The 23136-nt window shown below is 39.8% G+C and overlaps 1 protein-coding gene across 1 annotated transcript in view; it reads right to left on the reverse strand.

Annotated features, from left to right (window-relative positions):
• Ofcc1 (orofacial cleft 1 candidate 1) overlaps positions 1-23136 on the reverse strand; it is a 284030-nt gene that overhangs the window by 143875 nt on the left and 117019 nt on the right. Inside the window, exon 10 of the mRNA XM_032884243.1 lies at positions 20001-20199. Within this exon, the coding sequence (XP_032740134.1) occupies positions 20001-20199 (199 nt within the window). The remainder of the gene's footprint in view (positions 1-20000; positions 20200-23136) is intronic.

Here is a 23136-nt window from a genome sequence, read left to right on the forward strand (position 1 = left end):
GATGCAGTGTTTCTTCCAAGCTCTGGCTCTTTCCACTCAGAAAGTCACTAAGACAAGACATGCACATGTCTTCTCATGGACAGAAATGTGTATTACTTTTGGGAAATAAAAAAAAAGAATAACGTTGTTTGTATTATTTGATAAATGTTCACTTAATTTAAAGACCCTTCAAGCCTTGCAAAATGTTTATCCCATGTTATAGTCCTAACCGTGATTTATGAACATATTTTCCAAACCATGATTCCTTTTCTTTATTTTTGTTCAAATTTGTTTATTTGTTTGTTTGTTTTATCACATGATTCTTCAATCTCTGCCATCTGTTGCATATTGGGGTTTTTTTTGTTTTGTTTTTGTTTTTGTTTTCTTTTTTGTCTTTAGCCTAAAGTCTGCATGGAGATTTCTGATAGTATGTATTAATGTAGTTATACTACTTTTTTATTGAAAATAATTTCCGACAATATATTCTGATCAGTTTCATCTTCAACTCTTCCCAGATCCTCTCCACCCACCCAAATCTGCAACTTCTTTCTCTTTCTTTAAAAAAATAAAATAAACAAAAAGGAAAACAAACCAGAATAAAGAGAGAAAGCACAAGAAACTCTGTCTCCCTGTCTCTGTCTAACTCTTTGTCTCTGTCTCTGTCTCTCTGTCTCTTTCTCACACACACACTCACACACGCACCAATAGAACCACAAAATCAGAACATAATATATAAACAAAAACTGGTAAGACGACCCTCCCCCCAAAGAAAGTGATACGCAGAAATACCATTGAGTTCATTTGGTGCTGGCCATCTACTGCTGGGTAGAAAGCCTGCCCTTAAGTGCACCTTCATTAAGACTCCATGGGGAAAACTCATTTTCCCTTAGCAAATTATTTGCAAGCTACTGGAGATATTGTCTGGCTTAAGGATGGGGGTCTGTACCCATTTTTCGCGCTCGGCACAGAGACTCCATGTGGTGTGACCTGGTGTAAGCCTTGTGCGTGCTTCTACACTCCTTGTGAGTTCATATGTGTCAGTCCTGTAAATGTCCGGGAAGCACTGTTTCCTGTCATCCTCAGTCCCTTCCAGCTCTTACAATCTTCCTGCCTCCTCTTCCTGGAGTTCCCGGAACCCGGAAGAGAGGTTTTGATGAAGACGTCCCATTTAGGATTGACTCCACCCCCAACCCCACCCCCATTCTCTACCCACCCACATTTGTATCTTTCTAAAATTAGACCTTCAACTTTGTCTTGTCCAAATATTCTTGGGTATGGAGTCTTTCACTGGAGTGTAGTTAGGAGGGGTTACATACTCTTAGGGGAAACTGCATCTCCCAGTAGCTAACAACTGGCAATATTCCATGGCCATAGCTGGTATGGGGTTTGTTCTTGGGCTTCAACAGGTTTAGTGCATGATGCTCCAACCTCTGTGAGTTTATGTCAGCCACGTGATGTTCAATGGCATTGTTTGTATTGTAGAATATGTTCATTTCCCTGCTTCTTACTGTCAGGATTTTCACCCTCGCCCTGGAGATTCAGCATAGCAGCCATGAGGTTTCCAATACATGGCTATATTTTGCATGTTTGGCATTCAGCTTAACTGAGGATGTTAAATCCTGTGAGTTGACTTGTTTTTTTTTTTTTTTCAATTTTGAGGAAATTTTCAGTAATTGCTTCTTAAATTTTTAATCATCAAATCTTCGATAATTTCGTACCATGTGTTTTTATTATATTAACTCCCCACCCCTTCCCCCAATTCCTCTCAGATCCAAACCCATCTCCCAACCCTCCTTTTTTATTTAATATCAGAGTCCAATCTGAGGCTACTTTAAAGTACGTTTTTTTCCTTTTTACTGTTCTTTTCCCCCTAAGACTCTACCACTCACACAGCAAGCTGGGGACTTTGCCTGAAGTACTCTGCAGTCTGTCCAGTTTCTCCCACTCTCTCCTACCTCTTAGATTGGTTGGTTTCTATTGTTCTGTATCCCATCTCTCCCTTTCGCCATTCTGATCTACTGTTAAACTTTGCTATGGTAGCTTTGGAATTTCAGTCTTGTGTTTGGTTACTGGCTTTTGTTTTGTTTGATGACTTCTGGTCTATGGAAAAACATCTGAAATTTCCCTTTGTTTTATCTTTAAAGTTGTGAGTACATCTGTATTGTCTTCTTAAATAATTTTCTCTAATAAATTTAATAAGAGAGTCATATCAGAGTTATCTTTATTCACAGTTCCTTTTCTTACAAGTATAGTTTATATTTTCCCATTTCTTTACATGTTTGTTAGCTACAATTTCTATTATAGACAGTGCAGAAGATGCTGGGTTCTGTTATCTTCCTCTGAAAGGTTTAAGTTTTTTTTTTTTTTTTTTTTTTTGGAGTAAGCAGTTCATTTACTTGCTTCTATGTTTAAGCCTTTAGTCTTCAATTTATATCTTATTATAGTGGTCTTTGAAAAACTCATGAGCTTACCCAGTCCTGCCTAGCTTGGCTGTAACCTGTCTCAAAGAGGAACATGTCTGCATCTGCTATTGGTGATGGTAAGGCAGTGGAGGGACAATTTGGAGTAAGATCTCTAGGATGTGGCTCTTTATCCACATGTGAAGACTTTGGGTATCTTGACTTGACATTGCTATCAAATTCACAATGAGTTATTGGTGAACTTGACACCCCCTGTTCCTACTCTAGTATTGCTACTCTTCCACTTCAGGTCTACGATAGCCACTGGACGCAGCCACTGTGAATGCCCACATTAGTCTGACTGTGTCCTGTTCATCTCTCAGTCCCAGAGCACAAAGGACGCCATCTTGGCACCTCCTTGCTGCCAGCTCTGCTCTACTGGCTTTACTTTCGTGAGCTGCTCTGAAAGATGAGCTCCGTCTCTTCGGCTCAGGAGAATGCCTCTGTTGTGATGACATGTCAACATTCGACAGCTGGAATGCGTGTAGAGATCACCTGAGAGGACTCACATACCAATATCTCTGCTCTCAAGTGTCACGGTCACGTTTCTAGAAACCAGAACCCTCGGCAGTAGCTTCAGTTCTTCTCTCTAGTTTGATGGTGAATTATATTAGAGAATCCAGCTACCCTACGATAATTAAAACCAGAAATGGAAAAATTGTTTAATATCTTAATTAAAAGATAGAAATGAATACATGTCATTGTCTGGGCTACCTATGGTCCATTTTATGTGTTAATAATACAAATGTACGTTAATTATCTTGAAAGTTCCCTTTATTTTATGGAAAGACATTCTATTTAATGATCACGTCCTCTTACGTTGAGAAAAAGATAAAATGTTTACAAGTCACACTCACCCGCAGATGCCTTTGGAGTATGTCAGCTGGTATCACCCAGACAAAATAAATGGAACAGTCATATTTTTAATAATACATGAGGAACACAAGGAAAACACTTGTCAAAATTGTATAATATTATAGTACCCTCTCCGTATATAAATGCATATGTTTATGAAAGTGTATTTTCTCCCTGTATGCTAATCTTTTTTTCTTGGCATGTTTTTCAATGGTTTTTTCCAAATGACCTTTGCGAAATTAATCAAGGATCTGACGCTGTCCTTTGGAGAAATGCAAAGAAAGAAAGCCTCTCGTAATAACTTTTGCATGAAAAACAGCCAGAGAATGACAAAACGGAGGAAAAATTAACACTGGAGGGGGAAAAAAAATGAAACCTTGAAAGGGAAGCCCACTGAAAAACACTCGCTTCTTGTCAGAAACATTTTTATGAGTCTCTGAAATTCTATTTCCCCTTTATTTTCTATCCTATTGTTTTTATTGCTTGAAATCCGACAGATTTTTCAAAAACAATTCACTAAGTAAAACGCACCACGTTTTCCCAAGCACCCTGATGCCGAGAAGCATCTCGAATTTAAAACGTACAGAAAGTGCGTGTAAAAATATAAATACAAAGAAGCAAGAGAAAAAAAATGCCTGCGATTAGACAAGATGGAAATCTAAGCAGAAATTAAATTCAGTTGTATTCCATCTCCTATTCTTTTCTTGGAGAAAATTACAACTGAAGTGAGGCGGTTTTTTTTTTCCCCTGTAATTTAAATGTTAAGCTGCCAGATGTGTGTCCCATGCTTCAAGAGGGAAGCTTTGCATTATTTAGCATATTAAGAATCACAGAATTTTAAAAAGGGCTCCTTTATTGCCTGGAGGTTCCAATTAAGTAAACCTTAGCCGGGTACATTTAAAACTTGCAATACATGAGATTTGCCTCCTTTTCTGGCCACAGTCAAGCCTCATCTATGTAATAAATAAAGAAAATCCTTACGATGACATAATTTTTCTTTTGCTTGAGGAATTAAACCTATCTATTATTTTAAGAAGTTTTTAATAGAGGCCAGCAATCTAGAAGACAACTGAAGGTTCAGAATACTTTTTTTTTTTTAATCATAGCAAGTTGAGCCTCCTATTTATGCCAACCGATGCGTGCTTCATAAAGGCAAAGCCACCCGGCCTTGATCTCCTCCTTCTTCTTCATTCTCTCTGCTTCCTCTGTGTCCCCCACAAGTTCTACCCTTGTGAGACAAGGCAGTTGTAAGGTCATTGTTTTTGAATCAATACTATGGTTTTGTGTTTGTATGGATGTCCGTCTGTCCTTGCGCTGTGAACTATCTGATTACGCGGCGCTAATTAATTGCCCTTTCAACGGCCTGTGGAAGGAGTTACAGTAGCTAAGCTGAAGTCCAGAATGAGATGGAGGTTCTGGAGGCATACTACATTCATAAATCATAGCCTTAAATACAGCCATTTTTGCCATTTTAGAAAATGTCAAAGGTGTCAACTCTGTCCAAATATACCGCTTAACAGTGACTATTTTCATAAATTGACTTGAAATGCACTCAGCTAACTGACAGTCAGAAGCACATAATCTAGTTCACAGGACAAATGAACAGTTTAAAGGCCAAAAATAAGCAAGAAACTACACATTCTTAGCAGTGTGTTCCAAGGACCACGGCTGCAGCCACAGGCCCAAATCCTAGTACTAATGTGTTTATTGGCTTCAAAAATACTGACTCCGAATTCTGGGTATGTGCTGGTTAATACTACAAACCATCTAATCCATCTCAGAACTACAGTCACACATCTAACTAAGATTTGCACAGCAAACAAATTAGATCTCTAGAAACACAAATGTTGGCAGCATTCTGTGCTATTAGCACGATCGGATCCAATAAGATTGGGAGCGGCCGAGATGATTCAAATATCAGTATGTCCGCCTGTGCCACAATGTTAAGAAACAAACAAACAAACAAACAAACAAACAAACAAACTTCTTTTCTTGATTTTTTTTTTCAGGAAGAAAATAAGATTAACAGTTGGAGCTGGACAGCTGACTTGGTAGTAAAGAGGGATTGCTGCTCTTGCAGACAACCCAAAGTTCAGTTCCCAGCACCCACTGTCAGGTGGCTCACAACCAATTATAACTACAGCTCCAGGTGATACAGTGCCCTCTTCTGGCCTCTGCTAATAACTACACTCTTAAGTGGGCACACCTTCCAACACAGACACACACAAACACACACACACACACACACACACACACACACACACACTAAATCTTTAAAATAAAACTAAATTTAAATGGTATAGTTGACCAAAGTATTGAGTGTTTAAGCCACATTATTCTCCCTAACACCCAAAGTGTTTAGTGAATGATAGAATGTACCTGATATTTTATTAATTGTTTTCCTAGAAATGTGAAAAGGCTTAATAATTTAATATTTTAATGTAACTGCAAGCAAGAATACAATGAAGTCATCCTTAAGTTCAACTTGTCTAGACCAGCAAGCCTACTTCTGTCTCATGTGGATGGGCATACCAATGCATACTTGAGTGACATTTATGAACATCTGCAGTCAGTCAATTAAGAAGAACACAACCTACACAATAGATTTCCATTGGCGAAGACATCTGCACATGCTATTTACTTACCTCAAGATGTTAATGAACTTCATAGGCAGCAGAGAATGTCTACTAACATGCTACTAATATGTGAGTCATTTTCATCCCTATGACTATACAATATTTATACTTGCATTCCTTGCCTTATAAAATACTACCATAATATAACAAATGGATATACTTTGCTTTTCTCTTTAAAAATAGCCTTTAAACATTTCCCAGTTCTACTATATATAAGATTCTACCCTTTTATGAAAATCAGTTTCTTTTCCCTCATTAGTTTTAAAAATATTAAACTCTCCATTTTTCAGACCATGAAAGAACCATTTCAATGTGCTGTCTGTGAACTTTTCCACTTTACCATCAATTAACATTTCCACTGAACTTAGAGAAGCCAAAGCTATTTGGAATAATGAATTTCTTTTACCTACTTAAGTTACCATTGACACTAGAAAACCTGAGAGAGGACTAGATGATGTCTTAGACTGATACCCCAATTCAGCAAGGTATATAATGAAGTATGTATCAAATATTATAGAAATCTGCTAAATAACAAGAGTGGCTTTACAAGCACCTGCCAATATTCAACCTCATGTGGCCAACATATGAGCTTGTATTATCACAACAAATTTGAATTAGCAATCAAAATAGGAAGACGGGAGAAAGTTGTTTGGCAACCATCAATGAAACCACACTCTTACAGGTAATCTGTAAGTGAAAGAGAAAGTCTTCAAGAGTTATTGCCCACTTCCTCATTCAAGAGAAGTTGACCTAGGATCTATGCTCACCTTTCCTGCTACTTGAGACATTTCTCGAACAGAACAACCGCAAAGGATCTAACTAGTATCTAGCATCAGTAGCTCTTAGCATGAATACAGAGAGTATCTCCCCAGTCCTATACACTAGGTCTTCAGCCTTTTAAGCATTCACAGAAATTCCCCTGTGGGAAGCCAAGAAGCAAACTGAGTCATGCGCACTGAAATAATTCAGTATCATTCAAGTTCTAACTACAAAATGTGCCCAGTCACAAATTTTATGTGATAATTATCATTAAAGAAGAACTGATGTCATACAGAACATGCTCCATGGTTACAGTGAGGCTGAACTAGTTAGTGATCAAAAACCAAAAGGTGAGGAAAAACATGTGAGCACCTAGCAGCTAAACAGTGTAATTCTAAATATCCTTTAGTTTAAAGAGAAAGTCAACAAAAATTCAAGAAAAATTCACATTAATGTGATAAGATGAAGCCATGCCGAGAAAAAAAAATATAGCATTAAATAGACCTTTAACAGTTACAAAGTAAATATAAGACTGAAGAGAGAAGAAATTATTAACTATGGTTAAGGAAAAGAAAAATATCAGTTGGGAAAGAAGAAATATCAATCATCTAAGTTTCCACATGATGAACAGCAACAAAAAATCCAAAGCAAGTAGAAGGAAGAAAATGATTATAATATGGATATAAATCAATGAATGTGAAATGAAGGGAAAGTCAGAAACAATAGAACAAAAGCTGGTTCTTTAAAAACAGTAAAGTTGATAAGCTAGGAAGACTAACAAGGAAGATAGGAGGTAATACAGGCCCCCAATACCAAGAAAGAAAAGAAGCCATTGAAAGGAAATTAAAGAAACCTCCCCAGCAGTGCCTTGCCCATCCTTCAGTGACTAAGGGAAAATGAACCAATTTCTATGTATTACACATGGCAGCATTTGGTCATGACAGATATTTGGTTGGTTGTTTTGTTATTGCTATTTGTTTGTTTGTTTGTTTGAGGGTAGGTATCTCTATGTAGTTTTGGTTGTCCTGGGACTTGCTATGTAGATCAAGTAGGCCTAGAATAAACAGATATTTTGAACAGTCCTGGTAACCATTTTAAAAAGTTGACTTAGTAACCTAAAACTCCAGGCTCATCTGATTCTCTTGAAATTCAAAATATCCTGAATCTCACAAGAGTCAGTCAGTATTGGTGGCTCTGTGACCAAGCTGGCCTAAACAACTTAGATGTAGAGGGTTCACCTTAGCTCACAGTTTCCGACATTTTGGTGCCCAGTCATTCGGCACCATGGACTCTGGAAGAATCATGGCAGACAGATTGTGTAGCAGAGAAGCATCGTCACCTCTTTGCTCATGTGGAAGCAGAAATAAAACCAGACCAGGAATCACCCTCAAAGGTACGTGTCTACTGCCAAGGGGCACCCCCATTTATGGCTAAGCTCCTAAGTTTCCACTGCCTCCCCAGAGGGTCACAAACTGAAGACCAAGTAGTCAATGCTCAAGCCAGTGAGAGACGCTTAAGATTTAAACTACACAATCTATTCTGGAAAGTTGAGGGAAGCACATTTACAAACTCATTTACGTAGCTACTATAACCTTAGCATCAAAAGCAGACAAAGAAAAGACATAATAAAAGGCAGTGGATCAGAATCGCTAAGTAAGACGGGAAAATGTCCTCTGCAGATCGAATCTGAAAGACTTGATATCAACGCCATGTGAAAAGAAAACATGAACTCGGAAACTGGAGTTTATTTTACGTATGCACCATGCATTCAGATGCTTAAATCCTTCATTCTAGCGGTCTCACTTATGCAAAGCATATTATTGTATTTATTAAACAATACCAACCGCTACATAATTCAAAACCCATTTGTGGTACCAGGAAATGCTTCCTTTTGATTAAAAACAAACAAAAAATCAATTAAAAACCAGGAAAATGTGAATGCTTCTCTTGTTTAAGGAAAAAAAAAAACCAGCAAAGAGGATTGGAGAGGAGGTCTCATGGGTAAACTTTTTGCTGTGAAAGTTTGAGAGCCCGAGGACCATTCATCTCCAGCCAGCACCTGTGTGAAAATCTGGGCGTGGTGGCATATGCCTGGCCTAAGGGAGGCAGAGAAGGGAAGGAGGGAGGATGCTAGCACGCCAGGCCGGCAAGTTCCCATTCCAATGAGAGATCCTGTCACATAAAACAGGATGGGAGCAGTAGATGGAAGATGCCCAACTTGGGTCTTCTTATGCATTATGCACAGGCAAATACATGTGTGCACAAATGAAGCATTGGGACTTCCGTCAGTAATGAGTACCTTACAGTGACATGAGGGTATAGGCATACAGATTATACTAGATAAAAATGGAAACTACCATATTAGAAGAAAACATGATACTGAACATAAAATTCCAAGTAATGGGGCTGGAGAGATGTCTTAGTAGGTAAAGAATCTTGATTCTTTTGCAGAAGGCACAGTATAATTCCCAGCACCTATACTGCGCAACTTACAAGCAGATACCCGTTCACCTGGATTCCTTCTCGATCCAGGGGACCAGACACCTTTTGCTGGTTCTTGAGGGCACCTGCATTTATGTACACATGATACTTACATATAAGCACAATGGGAAAAAAAGTCTTCAATGAACATCCATAAAATTTTATGGAAAAATAGCACAAATCGTCACATTTCTGTATGCTAGCAGCACATTTGCTAAAACCAAAATTATTAAAAGGAAGAACCATTTGCCGCTATGACACAGAAAACAAAGTACTTAAGTATGAGCTTCACAAAACAGGTACGGAACTTTTGTACTCAAAATTACAAAATGCTAATTCCTTCCTTTATTTAAACACATCATGCTGAACTAAAAACAATAATGATTGACATCACCTCAACAAAGAAAAATAAATGAGAGAAATCACTGGTCCTAGACCCTAGCTCTGTTGCTCTGCTCTGACAATCAAGACTGTGGAGTTAGCAGAATGAGAGGAGAATTTAGTGAGTGAAGTAGCAAAAAGCCTGCAGAACTGTGCCCAACTGCTAACTTTTAAAACAGGTACAGAACCAATTTGATGGGAGAAAGATGATTTTGACTAACGGCACTGGGAGAATCTGACATGTTCATGGTAAAAGAACTGAACTAAGCATCACTCCACACACACAACACCCTAAAAATATACTTGCACATTAAAGACAGAAAGTTCTCAAGAACTAGGGCTAACCACATCATATTTGACTTGACACCCAAAATAGGATCTATTAAAGGAAAAGCTGATAAATTGGCAATTTTTAAATCCTGTGATGAATGGGAGGTGGCAACAGGTGAGTAACCTGAAAGCTGGGGGCCAGCTAGCCTGTCATTCACAGCAGGAAGAGAGAGTCCCTCTCTGAAATAAGGCAGGAGGTAAAGACAATACCTGAGGCTGTTCTCTGGCCTCCATAAGCCAGCATTCGTACACAGAAACGTAAGACAGACTTAAGTAAATAAATAAAAAAAAAATTAATGCTCTCCTTACTCATGTGAAGTCTCATAATCTCGTTTATCTTTTGGGGGAAAATAGGACTGACCAAAGGAAATGCCACCTTCTGCAGCTTGCATGGAGAGCCTGAAATAAAAGCTTGTGGCCCAAACTGTAGTGACTGGGATTCACAGTAGACTGGCAGCCACTCTGTCATCACTCAAAGGCAATCCTCCTCAGCCAGTCCTGGTTTCGTTCATCATGACTCATGTGTTAGTAAAAGTAGGCAGAAAGTATATTTTATCCCTACAGTTCCGTCTTTCAACTTTTGCCTGCATTCAGCTATAGGTACTCCTGGGAGTCTCTGATTAAACAGCGAGGACAGAGATAAGTGGGTCCCATCAAAGTGCCACGGTAACTCTGCCTAAACCACGGCTCGCATGGCTATTTCAGAGTGCTCTTATCTTCTTACCCTGATAGGTCAATCACGGTGGTTCACATTTAGCCAAGAAGCACAGCCGTGTGATTGCTCGTCAGTACCTATTTGTGCCGTTACCATTTTAGACATTTGTCTAATTCCGAGGTACAGATTAAATGAGAGAAACTGACCAATGACAAATAACATTGTTTTCAGGAGAGTATATATTTATGAGCCATTGTGGAGTATATATTTACATATGTAATGTATATGCATACCATGCTTGCTCCTTGAGCAGTCTATCTGAAAAGATTAAGGAACATATATACCACACATATACCCATAAAACGGAATCAGAGAGCAGAGTTAGAAGTAAAGTATTGTCCCTTCTTTAAAGAGTGCTCTTAAAAAAATATACATCCTCCAAAATACTTCTAAATATTTCCAAATATGCCCATAAGAAGCCTTCAGTAGGCAACAGGCACAATCAGTGATCCTAGCTCTCCCGTACTACCCGGGCACATTGGAGGCCCTATCACCTTGGCTCCTGCGTGTTCCCTCTGCCATTTTAACAATGGTAGAATTGCCTCCTCGCAATCCAACTCTCAGAGTTTAACCCTGTCCTTAAATGATTCGAGGCTGTGCTTTTGAAACTGAATCCATTCCTCACTCCTGAAATAATGATATTCTGAGGTGTTTTGGAATGGTCCATGACCACGCTCAAGAATATCAAAGCAGTGCGGTTGACCACCTAGCTCTTGGCTCTTGTGTTACTTCGCCAGACTGTTTGATAAACATTAAGGAGTCATCGGGCCACACAAAACACTGAGCATAGGCATGGGCCTGGAATCTCAAGCTCCGGTGGACCGCAATCTGTAATTACACATACACACCACACACTGAAGTAGGCTAGTAAACATCAATTTGCATCTTTTCCTTCAGCCTTAGTTTTGACAATTTGCTTGTGATACATCTGTTTTTATTTCCACCTCTACTCTTGAAATCACCAACAGGCACAAGCATACACACACACACACACACACACACACACACACACACACACACACACCACACGGCCAGGGGGTGGGGGTCAGAAGCGCACAGGGTGGGGGAGGGCAGCTTCTAAGGTAGCTTCCCTATGTTTTGATTCCTTGAACAGCAACAGACCAGTGGGTACTGCTCTCCACAGGAAAGAATGAAGCAGAATCTAACCTCCTGCTGGAAACATTTTAGGCCCATCTCTCTGTCCCCCACATCATTTTGACACGCCTCATCCTCCTTTCTTGGCATTAACTGCTTCTCGACTTCCTTCACATCAGTGGGAACACTCCCGTATGGGTGTCAGGATCTCAAGAGGGGTCAGAGGCTGCCCCGCAGAGGAAATGACAAACTGTGAAAAGGAAAAGAGCAATTCCTTCCACATGTTCCCTCCTCCCAGGAGCAGTGAGGGGCTGTCAGCCAGCATCACTGTGGGCCCAGGCAGGACTCTGCAACACAGTCCTGTCAAAACCAATCCACAGCCCTGTGTGGCTGTTTAAAGCTTTTTCGGTTCCAGCGGGTTTCAGACAGGACTTTGAGATAGAAGTGGATCAAACAAGATGAAATGTTGTAATTGATTCTGAGGGGATGGTGTGGCACCCCAGAAAATAAGGCCAAGACGAAAACAAATGATGATGCTTTCTTTTCTGACAAAATCTGCTAATAGTCGGAGAGTTACTGGTCGCCATTAACAGGGAGAAGAATTTTCTCAGCCAAGCCTGATTAGGAATTCCACTGCTAAGGGTACCAAGAGGCTTATTCTGCTTGTAAATAAACCTAAAAGGTGACAACCTCAGGGCTTAAAGGAAAGCGATATGAAGGGAGAGAAACAGGAAGCTAGAGGATATAGTGAGGGAGAGAGGAGGAAGAATTTACAAATTGCTAATTTTTAATAAAAATGTCAAATAATGTTGAAGCTTTTCTGTGACTTATAATATTGTATGCATTTCCATATCTTCAGTAAATTTAGAATGCAGGTAATTAACTCTTTATGCAGATTAATCACTTTGAAACATTCTGTGGTTCCCTGCAGCTCAGTTTTGTGCTCAGATGAAGGATTTGGATCTATCTGAAAACAAAACAAAACAAAAAAATCCTAGAGACCAAATGCCACAGAGTCTACCATTTGCTTCAGAGTTTCCACAAATGCTTGATTCTTAAGTAGTCCTTCAGAATTCTTCAAATTATGCCTATAATTAGTAGAAGTGCTCGTTCTTTGAAAGTGGTTATGGGACACAACTGTTTGAGTATTTGCCTAGCAAGCATGGATCCTTAGTTCAATCTGAAACATCATTTAAATCACGATCCTTATACTCAGAAGGTATGAAAGAGGAGAGACTGAAGGTCATCTTCAACTATACAGTGAGTTCAAGATCAGCCTAACCAGCTTTATAATACTCTGTTTCAAAACAAACAAGCAAACAAACACGGGCTGGACAGAGGTATCCCTGAACTAGCACACATGGAGATGGTTAAGGATGTTCGCATGCAAGGAATAGAAGAACTAGAAATCACAAGATGAAACGATACACATATTAGAATGAGTTCTCAAAAACTTGTGAGAACTTGGTGCTCCTATGGAGCCGGTGGGCACGAGGAACAGACAGTATGGCCATTGTGGAAGGAAGGGGGTTTCTTACAGAGTGAAGTAGACTTGCTATTTCACAAGGATTCTACTGCAATCAGTAGCAAACTGAGATTTTCAACAAAATTTTTCACGCTGACTCCGCACTGCCTTACCGACTAGCATAGTGTGATTGTCAAATGAAAGTAAGTATTATTTGCTTCAGAATGGATTGACTCATTTATTCATCTAGCGGGTCTTTAATTGGGGGAACGCTTCCTGCCAGGCACAGATTAGACTCCATAGACATAGTCAATAGTCAGGAGGTTGGTCATCTAGACATGCAAATGAATACACAGCCACAACAAAGAGAACAAGCAGTAGGAGTAAGTCAGCATTGAGTAGGCATTCTTTAAGAAGGAAATTGTATGCTAGTTGGTGAGGACTTTTCATGATACAAAAAAATTAAAGAATATCCAAAGGTCAAACAAACCATCATACCTGTTTCAAGGACCTAAAAAAATTCAGAATTTTCAATAAACAAACTCAGAATTATCAATAGTGTCACTTTCAGACATCTGGTTAGTTTGTGGCTTCAGTTTTCTACTGCTGGGCTAAAACATCGTGACCAAAAAGCAAGTTGGGGAGAAAAGAGTTTATTCAGTTTACACTTCCACATTGCTGATCATCACCAAGGGAAGTTAAGGCAGGAACTCAATCAAGCAAGGCAGAAACCTGGTGCAGGAGCTGAAGCTGAGGCCATGGAGGTTGCTGCTTACTGGCTTGCTTCTCATAGCCTGCTCAGCCTGCTTTCTTAAAGAACCCAGGGCCATAAGCCTAGGGATAGCACCACCCAGTGTGGGCGGGGCCCTCCCCAATTGATCACTACTAGAGAAAATGCTTTACAGCTGGGTGTCATGGAGGCATTTCCTCAACTAAGGCTCCTTCTTTCTGGTGACTCTAACTTGTGTTGAATTAACACATGCAATCAGCTAGTACAGTTTGCTTTTGGTTTTCTTTTTGAGATGGGTTTCACGTAACTCAGGCTGACCTCAACCTTACTATGTAACAAAGTCTGGCTTTGAGTTCCTGATCTTTCTGTCTCTTTCTCCTATACTATGTGGAATTATAGATATGTGCTACCATGCCCAGAAACCTTCCTTCTTTCTTGACTTGGAATCCATGGGCTTTTTAAAAAATAGGACCAATGTCAAGGACTTGACCCTAGAGACTCATAGTCACTGTTATCTGAGCAGAGCCCAGGTGAAAATGTGTGTTAACAGCTCCACAAAGGATTAATATGTGGACACAATTAATTGTTCTATTAAGTTTGTTAAACTGTACTCAAAGGTAAGTGTCTACTTGGTATAAATCAAGTTGTACATCATTTAATGCCATTGGTACTGCTTTTGATTGTGACAACCCTCCTATCCCAACCAGGTTTAGTGGTCTGGATACTGAAAGCCTACCTCCTATCAGTTGCCTGTCACACACAGCGTGGGGTACACAGTAGAATACATGTGTTCCAGGACTGAGGATAGGATTATACACTGAGAAATCCAGCCAAAGTTCAGATATCCTGTAGCAAGTGAGTTTTAGAGACCTAGAGTACTGGCGTGTCTCCTCGTGACCACGTGACTGAATATTGCTCTGGTGACGTGCTGTTGTCCACTGTTACAAAAGAGAACTATGCTGTCTACTATGATCCTGGGAAAATATTCTAACCCAGTGCTGGACAGATAATTTCTACTGAATGCATATTGTTTCTGTACCATTATAAACTGTAAAAAAATCCTAAGTCTGTTCTTTAGATGTCAAAGATTCTATTATTATAATCAACAATAGTTCTTTGTTTTCTCTTCTAATTGCTATCATTTATAAGAATTGACAGGGAGGTAGAGGGAGGAAGAGAGGGGATGGAGGGAGAGAGAAAGAGAGAGACAGAGAGATAGAGACCAAGACAGAGACAGAAAGATTTGCCTCATTTAATATCTATATCCCTAAAATCAGTTTTCTTGCTCAGTATGCTCAAGGGCTGGAGCCAATTGTGACAAAGCACAAATGTCACTCTTTGACAACATGCATTTCTCACAATTGTTCCCTCATCTTACTACTAAATGGCTATTTAGTCAATTGTACTTGCTTCTTCCCAGGTTTGGATTTCCCCCCAAATGGTTTTTTGACGTTGATGGAGAAGATGCTCAAAACCCCCACCCATCCTACTAGCCATGTATACATGTTTGTGTCATAATGGAGCGGATGGGCTCAAGTAAAACTCTGGAGGTGCTTTTGGCTTACAACCCCCGGCATGTACCAGTGTGGTTGTTCACTCTGAGTGCACAGTAAAATTCACTTGAATTCAGTATCATCAAGCATCCATAATCTTTTCCAAGAACTATTGTTCTTGCAAGATATCCGTACACAAATCAAAATTATCAAACACAATCACCATTCCCCTAGTGGTTGTCCTAAATGAAAAAACAATTTGAAAGATGGCAATCACAAGTTATACCATAGATAGTTTCTTCCAGCCTTTTATAAATATTTTCTCTTCCCAGGCATAGTTCAAAGTAACAATGTTGATCACCATCAACCATGGAGTAAGTCCAAAATCCCCTTAGGAGAGAGTGTGTACACAGGCACACTTACAAGGGAACATGAAAGCCACTGTGTGTGTGTGTGTGTGTGTGTGTGTGTGTGTGTGTGTGTGTGTGTGATTTGGGGAGAGTACAGTAAATTTTACAGATTACATATGGAGCCTACCAATGTAGAACTGCTTGTAGAAGATCATACACACAGTTTTCAGAGAGAGACTTTGTAGCCATGAACATACCACGTGGTCCCCGCTTCCCCATGTTTCCTCCCTTGACATGTAAATAGCCAGAAAGTCAGCAAGCCAGAGTTTAATAAACTTTTAATTTGAAATGAATTACCACATGTTGAGTATGTTTACCCATTATTCAATTTCTTAGCAACACATCAGTGGCAGAAACTGTGCACTGTATCACAGCCCCAGTATATGAGAAAACGAGCCCAGGGGAGATATTAAACCACTGATAATAAGCTTAGGAACTTCCAAGAAAAATAAAAGTAAGCAATAGAGAAGGCGTGTACTGGACGAAAGTTTTGTGGTTCTGGCTCTGTATTGATCTCTTCACAACAGGAGGCAACAGTCCCTCTGTTGTCTTTGAATGTGAGGCTTACATTAGTCTCTAGGCCCATAGCAAAGCTAAACAAAAATCAGGTTATTTGAAAGCAAAGCTCAAGAAAGTCTCCCTCTTGGTGCAGACTGTGCTCGCATACTGACTGCGATGGTGTCCCTCTTTTCCAGCCTGCCACCTGTCTTTGAGGAGAGCATGGGGCAACAGCATCTCTCTACGAGCCAAGTTCATAGCACGGTGTGGTTCATCTAGGGAATGTAGCCACATTGTCACAGGAAGGCTGAGAAGGCACTGAAAAATGGTCCAAGAATAATTGCGTCTCATCTTCCACTCAGTATCCTAAAACACATTAAATATCACTAGATTAGTCAGAATCCGTTCTGTTAAAAGTTGAGAATTCTAAAATAAGACCGTGCTACACTAAAATGGATTTTAAAAGAAATACACTTTGCAAGTGCCCATGCTTTACAGTGTTCAGTGACTTCAGAGTTGACCTTTGAACTTGATATTTAAGCAAAAATCAATGACATGCTTTCTCTTCTTTTTCGCTCAATGAAGTCACAATTATTCCCTTTCTGCTTCTCGCTTTATTTTCCTTAGGATGAGGATCTTCGACCATCAGAGGAGGCTTTGACACTGTCTGTCTTTTCGATGTCTCAGATTTCCTTCCAGTGTCTTAGTGCATTTCCTGTGGCTCCACCAGAATTGCCAGGGCTGGGCCATCTGTGAAGGGAGGGCTTTGTTTCTCTCAGCTCTGGGGGTAGGTGGTTCAAAAGGCTATGTCTAGTGAGGGTCTTCAGGTTGACTGGGACTCTGCCGTGGTTCTAGCAGTCTTAGGGTTAATTACTAGGAGATTAGAGTTGTTTCACCATGACAAATAACTTTCTCAATAACCCATATCTATTAATGCATTCTTAAGGGCAGAACCATCAAGATCCGGTTACCTCCTTCAAAAGCAAGCAAACGAGCAAACAGAAGACAGAACAAAACTCATCTTTCACTTGGGAACCAAGTTTCCAAAATATGGACTCTTAAGGATATAATAAACCTGTAGCACCCAGGCTATGCATATATGCAATGGTAAAGTTATGTTTTTCCCCATAGAGCATGGATAGCTCTGATGTCTAAGCTGAAATCTAACCAGTGAGATCCAACTAAGACCCAATATAAAAGCCATTATCTCAATGAGAAAACTGACCAGACTTCAGCCCCACGTCCATGGAGCTCCCCCACAAAGATATTTGGAATGAGGTTACCTATGGCATTGCTGGCCTCTGGTTTGGAGCCCTTTCTAGGATCAATTGCTCTTTCTCAACCACTGGGCCTTTCTCTTATGTATAGACCCCATCATCTACTTTCTCTTACTGACACTACAAATGCATGGTTAAACATCCCAGATGTTTGCACTTAAAGTAAAAAATTAGAGGCTCAAATCTTTTACATCCCAACACAGAGTTCCCGCACTCAGTTGACAAGTGCGTTTTGAGAATGACCAAGTCTTCGTGACTCCCCAAAGCAGAGCAGGATGCGGTCAACGAACTGCTCTCTCCTGCTACAAGTAAAAGAAGTTCAAGTTCTGAAGAGTGGGAACAATACACTTAGTTTAGATTAGTTTGTAACTGTGGAATGTATTAACTGGCTTCAACGTTAGTTGGGTCCTAATTTATCTTCAACAAGATTTATTTAAGGCCAGTATCACATAATTTGACATTTACGTGTTCTGTGTGTAAAATCTTAACCCAACATTTTCAGGTGAACACGATTCCAGAGAGTGTGGTACCTCAGGAGTCCTTAGCTGATGACTTTGGCTGAGTCACAAGCGAGCACACAGGTCAGACAGGAATAAGAAAGCCCAAAGGCTCATGCTAAACCAAGGTTTTATAAGAGCAAACATTCATGACTTGAACCTAGCAACTGGAGTTCTGCTCAGCCCAATATGGCATCACTCCAAAGGAACAAAAAAGTTCCAAACATGATTTAACAAGCGTTTAGCACTTAGTAAGAAGTTTGTGGTTGCCAGCGAATCAATGGATAGAAAGAAAACAAACCAACAAATTCCCAAACAACAACAAAAAAAGGCAAAGGTGTTCCAAAAAGTAGAATCATGTGGCCAGTCTGATCATGATGGAGGAGTGCCAGCATCCTGTTCCAGAATCACAGATATTCCCCAGACCTATGCCCTCAGCCCAGCTTTTCTATGTCTCTATACACCCTCCCTAGTTGAATCTAATCTCTTCACAGTTTGATCTGTCTGGAACCTGTTTTTTCTCCCCACATCCTATGTCTCTTCTGAATGTCCTATCATTTTCCAAATGGGAAAATATTTGCCATAAAATCACAACACCCTTCATTTGATTCCCCAGGATCCCTATTGGAAAATAAAGCTAGTTGCGGTGGCAGGTGTCTATAATCTCAGTGCTGAAGGAGGCAGAGTTGAGTGAGAAGTATTTCTGGAGCTCACTGATAACCAGCCAGTCTAGTGGAATCAGGGGGAGAACCTGCCTCTAAAAATAGGGTAGAGAGATATCAGTGATGATACCCAATGTTGATCTCTGGCCTCCATGGCATACACATATATACATGAATAGCCCTCCCTTATATATATATGCACACACACACATGCACACACACATACACACACACACACACACACACACACAAATAGCCCTCCCTTATACATGTATGTATACACATGCATACACACACACATACACACACAAAGATAGCCCTCCCTTATACATGTATGTATGCACATGCATATACACACACACACACACACACACACACACACACACACAAAGGAACAAGGAAGAGGTGAAAGAAGAGGAGAGTAAAATAAAAAGAAATGATGTACAGGAAATACAGCAAACTAGAATTGCCAAGGTAGAGGACAGAGTATTGGTACATGTTATTTTCTATACCATATAATTTAATCGTTTGGTGATTTCAAAGAAAATGCTTACTACAGGGTTTGCCATTGCTAATTAGTATAAGTACCACTCCTTGCCATGAGACTGTGACTACTGGTCCAGCAATAGCTGACAAAGCATTCCATCCTGTTAGGCAGGCTAATATTACTTACTGTTTGAGTATCTACCAATTTTCAGAAACCTGTGACTAAAACCTTTGGTAAAGGTAATGATTTTTTACTACGAAAGATCATTTCAAATGTGTTTTTTTTTTCTGAAAAATTGAATTTTTGAAAAACTTGATTGACCTAGTCTTTGATCAAACTGATCTTCAAAAGCAAAGCCCTACAGCATACCTTTTAGTGCTTTTAGAATAGTTTATCTTTTATTCTCATACTTTTGGTTACTGCTATCAAAAACATACAAGAAAATTGAAAATTTAAACAGAAGGCCCCAAAATGAAACCAAATAGTCCCACACCTCCCAAAAGTAGTGAAAAACTTAGTCTACAAACAGTGGTGTCCATCATGGAGAAAAAAAAATATGCACTTCAAGGGAATAATTTCATAACATTTCCATGATAAACAATGTGATGTGAAAACTAATATTCTTGTTAATAGTTATAGTCTCTCTCCATGCCTTAGTTTGGAAAATGCAGTCTTAGAAAGTAAGTACTTTTTAATTAGCTTCATTCAGTATGACACAGTCCTCAACGCTGTATTGGAATGCCCAAGAAAATGGGTAAACCAACCCTGAGAAGAGTGGGTGGTCAACCAACCCTGAGAAGAGTGCTTGGTGCCATCCATTACAGCGTCAATGTTTCCTGGTGGTTCTTTCGTCGAAGGGCCGGCTGTATTATCCAAATCGAACTCTGTATTCTCCGGTTCCACCATTAAGCACACAGGACGTTCCGGAGAAAGCTGCCTGCGGCTCTCGCGACTTTTTTGATCATCGAAATGCAAAGGAGTTTTAATTACCTATTAAGAGATAAATCAGTTAATGAAGACTGTTGCAAATATTAACTATGTAGTTAAATTTTCTCAGAACAGTGTGTGTGTGTGTGTGTGTGTGTGTGTGTGTGTGTGTGTGTGTGTGTGTGTGTGTGTTAGGGGAGGGGGAGTTGAGATCTCTAAAAGGACAATTCAGGTCCCGACCTCCGAAGGATTCTGTATGGTTAAGTTATGATAATGATGTCCACAATCACTTTAAATATTGTCATGCGCTTTACATGTTCGATTTATTATTTTTAATGTCTCATAGGAAAACATTGTATTACTAAACTTTATACTTGTATGAAACTAACAAATATTCATTTATGGCTTTTTTTTTCTCCAAGAAACTAACAAACGAAAACAATAAATGACAAGATTATTGAACACAGTGGTCAGCAAACAGGCGCTGCTCACTGCGCACCTTTCCACACATGTTTAAAGTGGCCGAGTGCTTGAAGGGAAAGTGAAAGACCGAGAAAGATGGGGGTCTGAAAGGAGGACTTCCTCAGGAAGGACTGTCCCCCTTCTTTGTTTGCAGAATCTTCCCTCTTCACTCTGGGATGGAATTAGTGATGTATTTCAGCCTCCTCCTCAGGGCTCCTGTTACTGCCCATAATGGCATGGGACAGTAGACGTCAGTGGGAACCTGTGAGCTCTGGCTCTGTTGGCCCATTTCATAGTGTTCCCCTCCCAACCACTGATCCCGTAGGAAAAGGAAGGAAGGTGTCTCTTGGATCTTTAATCTTCTCTAAACTTAAAATGCAATAACTTTTTTTTTCAGTTCCACCATCTGTTTTTGCCCTTTTCAGCCATTTGATATTTTCTTATGTATGTATGTATGTATGTATGTATGTATGTATGTATGCATGTATGTATTTTGTATTTCGAGCTACTACTTGATCAGAGATTTCCATATGGTTGATTGGTATGTGCACGTGTGCCTGTGTGCATGTGTGCCTGTGTATGTGTGTGTGTGTGTGTGTGTGTGTGTTCCTACCTATGGAAGCCGGAGGTTGACTTTGTGTGTCTTCCTCAGTTACTCTCTTCTTAAGTTTTTAAAGCAGGTCTCTACCTAACCTGAATATCACAGGCCAGTGGGCTGAAGGGATCCCCTGTCATTGACCCCGCCTCCCTCAGTGTTAAGGTTAAAAACACAGGCTGCCCTGTGCAGTGATTTTGGGGTGGGGTGGGCAAGAGAGTTGTTTTATTGGTATGGTTTGGTTTTATGAAAAAAATCCAAACTCAGGTCCTCATGTTTGTGGAGCAAGCACCACCTGAACCATCTCCCCAGCCCTGATCAGAATATTTTGTTCTTGAGAAAACTTGGACCTGGAAAATTCATGCATTATTGACATTTACATAAAAATAGTTTTGTGTAAGAATTTTTTGTTTTCAGCTTTATGAAGGAGAAGTGTTTTTACCCCACTTACGTTTCCTCTCCATCAGTCGGAGGACAAACATTCCCAACATTATCTAATAAATACAGAACAGGCAATTAATTATATCTATGTGTAACAGTAGTGGCCAGACATGCTCTGTGGGTAAACTAAAGCATTAGTTTTTCCCCATTATTTTTTACCTAATTTAAAAGGGAGAAAAATTTGATCTTTAAGTCTAAGAAGATAGTGATCCAGCCAAATTATTTTAATATTGTTTAATAATCAACATTTTAACCTCGTAGATTTAAAGTCTTGATTTAACCTCAATGTATATAATCTTCATAGTTAATACCAGGACTGCTTAAATTGTCTTTTATGAATTTAGTACCAACTTTCCAAGCCATTATTTACAGAACCCTTAGCTATATGTCCCAGTTAGTATGAGCACTAAGGGCTGGGGATACAGCTCAGTGGTAGTCGGGTTGGCTAGCAGACGTGAGGCCTTGAGTTCCACCCCAAGCATGGACAGTGAAATGTGAAAGAAAGAGAGAAAGAAAGAAAGAAAGAAAGAAAGAAAGAAAGAAAGAAAGAAAGAAAGAAAGGAAGGAAGGAAGGAAGGAAGAAAGGAAGAAAGGAAGAAAGGAAGAAAGGAAGAAAGGAAGAAAGGAAGAAAGAAAGAAAGAAAGAAAGAAAGAAAGAAAGAAAGAAAGAAAAGAAAGAAAGAAAGATGAAAATGAAGAAAAGGAGTTCAAAGTAGCAGGTGCCATGGGCAAGGAGGTGGCTCAGTGAGTGGCATGCTTGCTGTGGTGTATGAGGATCTGGGTTCAGATCTGGAGATCCCACACAGAAAGCCAAGAAGAGCAACCAATGCCTATCATCCTAGAAGTGGAGTACATGGAGTGGATGCAGGAGCAGGAAGCTCCGGAGGGCTCACTGGCCAGCCAGAATAGCTAAAAATAGCAAGTTCTGGATTTTACTGAGATGCCTTGTCAAATAAGAGGGTAGGTCGTATTGGAACTACCCAAGCTCAAATGTGTACGTGCAGGCCTTAGCGCATACACACAGAGACACACACACACTGACACACACACACACACACACACACACACACACTGACAGACATACACACACACACATACTGACAGACATACACACACATAACACACACACTGACAGACAACACACACACACTGACAGACATACACACACACTGACAGACACACACACACACACAGACATATACACACACACTTACAGATGCCTTTCATATTAGCTATAGCAAAATGTACTTCCTTTCATGGTTCTGTTTTAATTTTCAGTTTATTTTGACTTATGGAAGAACATTTAAGCCTACAATTTTAAAACTGTTTTGTTTTGGGATTTTTAGAGTTATTTATTCTCCTGTATCATTCTTTCAGTCAAGCTTGATTATATCAACATTTTTAATTTGTAAGAGCTGTAAATGGCTCTAATATTTGAAGCAGCACCACAAAGTAATTGGTACAAATTTGCAGAGCACGGAGCCTATGTACCTGTGTGCGAG

This window comes from Rattus rattus, chromosome 14, assembly GCF_011064425.1.
Source record: "Rattus rattus isolate New Zealand chromosome 14, Rrattus_CSIRO_v1, whole genome shotgun sequence".
Classification (NCBI taxonomy): Eukaryota; Metazoa; Chordata; class Mammalia; order Rodentia; family Muridae; genus Rattus; species Rattus rattus.